The 4,278-nt window shown below is 67.5% G+C and overlaps 2 protein-coding genes across 2 annotated transcripts in view; one reads left to right on the top strand and one right to left on the bottom strand.

Annotated features, from left to right (window-relative positions):
• Positions 1–413: 413 nt before the first annotated feature.
• On the bottom strand, positions 414–1,974 carry MNEG_8234 (histidinol-phosphate aminotransferase; the record flags this gene model as incomplete). The annotated part of the gene is made up of 5 exons (XM_014043296.1): positions 414–503; positions 606–714; positions 950–1,117; positions 1,479–1,660; positions 1,882–1,974. 5 exons carry the CDS (start codon positions 1,972–1,974, stop codon positions 414–416), a joined length of 642 nt encoding a protein of 213 aa, XP_013898750.1.
• A 1,017-nt stretch (positions 1,975–2,991) lies between these two features.
• The window catches only part of MNEG_8233 (pyridoxamine 5'-phosphate oxidase-related, FMN-binding protein), a gene marked incomplete at both ends in the record, with an annotated part of 5,204 nt that continues 3,917 nt past the window's right edge, over positions 2,992–4,278 (top strand). Inside the window, 2 exons of the mRNA XM_014043295.1 lie at positions 2,992–3,052; positions 3,336–4,135. Of these exons, the coding sequence (XP_013898749.1) occupies positions 2,992–3,052; positions 3,336–4,135 (861 nt within the window). The remainder of the gene's footprint in view (positions 3,053–3,335; positions 4,136–4,278) is intronic.

Here is a 4,278-nt window from a genome sequence, read left to right as displayed (position 1 = left end):
GTGTGTGTGTGTGTGTGTGTGTGTGTGTGTGTGTGTGTGTGTGTGTGTGTGTGTGTGTGTGTCGCGCGTGCAAGTGCGTGCACTTGTGTGCGTCCGTGAGTACGAAATGCAACAGCAGGCGCCTCGCGGCCACTGCTGCCCACTTCCCGCACCCTGACCACACATTTCAAGATGAGACCCCCACCAACACCTTCCAGGAAAACAAGTCCAAAGAACACAACCCAAACTAGACCGGGCCCAAAACCCCAGCCCAGGCGCACCATGTCGAGGTAGGGCATGTTGGTCAGCGCCGCGCAGGCCGCCGTCTCGGCCGCCACGCTCACGTTGTACGGCTGCTTGGCCCGCCACAGGTACTGCAGGGCGGGGGGCCGGGCGCAAGCACAAGCCATAGTAAGCTTTGCTGCTGAGCGTGCTCAGGACGAGCCGTGGCCACAGGCAGCTGTCCACAAGCGGCTGTCAGAGCCAGCGAAGAAGAGAAGAGCGGGCTCGCGCAGCGACGATAGCTGCGAGGCCAAGCGTGGCGTTCGCTGCGGTGTTGTGCGGCTCAAAAACACGGGCTTCGCAGTCGCAGGCATGAGTTATACACAACCCCGGGCCGCCCCCACCTGCGCCAGGTCCAGGGGGAAGGCGCCCCAGCCGACGCGCATGCCCGCCAGCGCGGCGCACTTGCTGAACGTCCGCAGCACCACCAAGTTGGGGTACCGCTGGACCCACCTGGGGTGGGGCAGGCGACCAAAATAGAGGCGGGGCGGAGTGAGAGGAGGGCGAAACCGGCAGCGCGCAGATGTCCTGCCGTCAGCCTCGCCCCATTCGGCAGAAACAGCACACGCGTGCGCTGGACGCCGCCGCCGTCGCCGCCGTCCCTCCACCGGCCCTCGAGCGCGCTTTCGGCGCGCAAGCCGGCGGCGCCCGCCGCGGCGCGGCAGGGGGGGGCCCCGCCGCTGCTCACTGTACGCGCGAGGGCTCGTCGGCGAACTCAATGTAGGCCTCGTCCAGCACGACGAGCACGGGCAGCTCCAGCAGCGCCAGCAGGTCCTCCTCAGGGATCATGCTGCCGTCGGGGTTGTTGGGGCTCGTGAGGAACAGCAGCTTGGGGCGGTGCTCCGCGACGGCGCGCCTGTTTGGGGGGGGTGTGGGTGTGAGAGAGAGGCGGAGGGGGCGGGGTGGCGCTGAGCTGGCGTTGCGTCCAGGCGGCGCGGCGGTCTGCGTCCAGGCCTCCGCCGCTGGCCCTCAGCTGCAGCTGCTGCTTCGCCCGGCACAGCGGCGCCACTGCTCAGGCACGGCCACCTGGGTGGTTGGCTCATCCCTCGCCCGTTCACTGGGCCTCCTATCGACTCCCACAATGATGCAGATGACCCAGGCCGGCAGCTTCGCGTGCTGCAAACACGCCAGCCGCGCGACCCCGGTAGCCTCTGCCCGCACCAGCCTCCTTGCTCTGGCCCCCCACTTCAACCCCCCCTACACACACACAAACACACCTGATGCCCTCCACATCGTTGCGGAAGCCCTCCAGCCGCGGCACAGTGATAGTGCGAGCATCGTTGATGTCCGCGTCAAACACATACATGGTGAAGGTGGGCGGGCAGTCGATGATCTTGTCCCCGGGGTCCAGCGTGCAGCGCATCAGCAGGTCTATCAGCTCGTCGGCGCCGCAGCCGACCTGCGCGCGGCGGCGGGGCGCGGGGGCGGTGGGCCCGCGGACGGGAGCAGCGCGGCAACCGTGGGATTTGTGCAGCAACGCCGCAATGTGAATTGGTTCCTGCTGCGGGTAAGCACCAGTAATTTTGAGCCCACATGTAAAGTGCATTAACTCTGGCGGGGCCAGCTGCGCCGGCAGCCGCCGACCCAGCGCCACGCAAGCCGCGGCCGCGACGCGCCCACCAGCAAGTACTCCTCCGGCACGCCGCTGAGCTCCGACAGGGCCTTGCGCAACTGCCGAGTCTCTGGGTCCGGATATATGTGTGGCCACTGCATGTCTGCGAGAGCCTTTCGGACCTCTGGAGGTGGCCCATAGGGATTTTCATTGGCGTCGAGCTTGACGATCTCCTGTGGCGTCCTTCCATACCGGGCCGACAGGACCTCAAAAGGCTCAATGGGCGTGTAAGGAGGCACGTCTAAGAGGTGCTTGCGCACAAATGTGACGGCGCTAGGCGCCTGCTGCTGCTGTTGCTGCTGCTCCGTGGCTGCTGCCTGCGCCATGGCCCTGGCTGCACGTCGCCCTCCACGGGCTGACACGCCCCTCACACAGCGACACGATTCCTTTGATCCTACCGCGCCACTCGGGGCGCGGAGACGACGCTGCATTGATGATGAATGTCAAGATCGGTCGTCTTGATTATGATGTGAGTGACTCCGACCGTTGTCCTGTACGAGCTGTAAGTTACTTGCTCATTGTTAACCGGTTGCGTGCGAGAGTCTACCTCTTTGTGGGTGCTGCGCCTGGTGACCCTGTCTCACTTCCTCCTAGGCGTCGCCCGTACCTTGCGGTTCAAGGCCACCGCGTGAGGCATAAGTACACACTGCTACATACGGCGCTGATGGACTTATTTGAATCCATCGATGCTGCAGCGGGATGTGTCTATGCAGCACGCGTCAGTAGTAGCTGTGCATGCGATCAAAGCTTGAGGTGGTGATAACTCTGAAAAGTGAGGTCCCGGCCATCGTCACAAGCAGGACCACCACCGGCCTCAGCAGAACGTGAGTGTAGCCAGCGCATGGCGCTGTGTGCTCGTGACAGGCTCTTTGAAGTGGTAGAAGTCTTACTCCCGAGCACCATAGCCGTGCAGAGCGGCGGTGCTTCACGTGTGCGCCTTGCGAATGCTGCGCCAACGCCGTCTGCACGGCAGTGCGCGGCACCGCGGGCAGTGCCCGCACAACCCCGGCCTGTCCCTTGCCCTCGTCCCAGGAAGCTGGCCTGCGACTGGATGCTTCTTCACAACTAGAGGCAGATAGCGGACCCAGCGCCTCGTAGAGCAGACAGATAGCGGCGCCATGGCGCAGCAGGTCCCTGAGGACAGATCGGGCCGCCATGCAGCAGTGCGCCAACTTGCAGGTGCGGCAGATGGGGGATCGTGCGTAGACGCAATAGAAATTGGGCGAGGCAGGAGGCCTGCATGCCTTAAGGTGCCGGGCGAGGCGGCGACGGCGTTGATGCGCTCGCCTCGATGCGCGCAGCAGCCGCCCGCCCGCCTCGAGCGAGGCGCCGAGGCGCTTGCCTCGATGCGCGCAGCGGCTGCCCGCCCGCCTCGAGCACAAGCTAGATGCCCCGTTGCCGCTGGCCAAACCCTCATCGCTCCGCAACCCTCTTCGTTGCGCTTCGGACCACCGTTCTGCAGAGTCGATGGGCATGGAGCTGCCGCCGCTCGACTTGGACGAAGACTTGGCCCTGACAGACCCCAGCGAAGGGGCCGGCGATGCCACAACCTGGGCCGCGCGCGCCCCGCCGCCCGCCGCGGCAGCGCCACGCGCCCCGTCGCCGTCCGCGCCCTACCCAGGCCCGCCGTCACGGTCACCGCGGGAGGGCGAGGTGTCGCTGGCTGGCTGGAACCCTGACTCGAGCCGCCGTGCGAGCAGCTCAGCTGGCGCGGGCGGCGGCGACGGCGGCGGCGACGTGGAGGCGCGGTCGGATTACGCTGAGCAGGTGGCCGTGCTGTTGGAGGAGCGGGACGGCCTGGTTGACCGGCTGCTGCTGACCACGCAGAAGCTGCACGTGGCAGAGGCAAAGCAGCGCGAGGGGGAGGCCGCGAATGCTCAGGTGCACGCGCTGCTGACTCAACTGCAGGACTGCCTGCGGCGCGCCGAGGCGGAGCGCGACCGCGCGCAGAAGCAGCTGCAGCAGCAGGCGCTGCAGGCGCGCCGCGGGGGCGCGTCGCCGGGCAGCGGGGCGCTGTCGCCGCTGCCGCCGCTGCCGCCGCTGGACACGGGCTCGCGGCAGCTCTCGTCAGGCAGCCCCAGCATGGCGCTGAGCCCGCAGGCCAGCCTCTCGCACCCGAGCCTGATCCCCAACGACAGCGGCACGCCCACCATGGCCAGCTTGGTGGCGCTCGCCAAGGAGGCGGCATCGGCCCTGCCCAAGCAGCAGGGCGCCCAGGCGCCCGGTAGCCCCAGCGGCAAGCACGGCGGCGGCGCGGTGGCCGTCCCGCACCCCGCTGCACCTGCAAAGGCTGGCGGCAAGGGCGCGAAGCCTGGCGGCGACCTGCGGCAGCGGAAGCCCGCGGCGCAGGCTCCAGCCGAGCCAAGCGCAGCGGCCCCGGCGGCGGACAAGAAGGGCAGCGGCGC

This window comes from Monoraphidium neglectum (assembly GCF_000611645.1).
Source record: "Monoraphidium neglectum strain SAG 48.87 unplaced genomic scaffold scaffold01540, whole genome shotgun sequence".
In the NCBI taxonomy this organism is placed as follows: domain Eukaryota; kingdom Viridiplantae; phylum Chlorophyta; class Chlorophyceae; order Sphaeropleales; family Selenastraceae; genus Monoraphidium; species Monoraphidium neglectum.
Note: the sequence above shows the minus strand (reverse complement) of the source record. Positions and strands in the feature narration are given on the sequence as shown.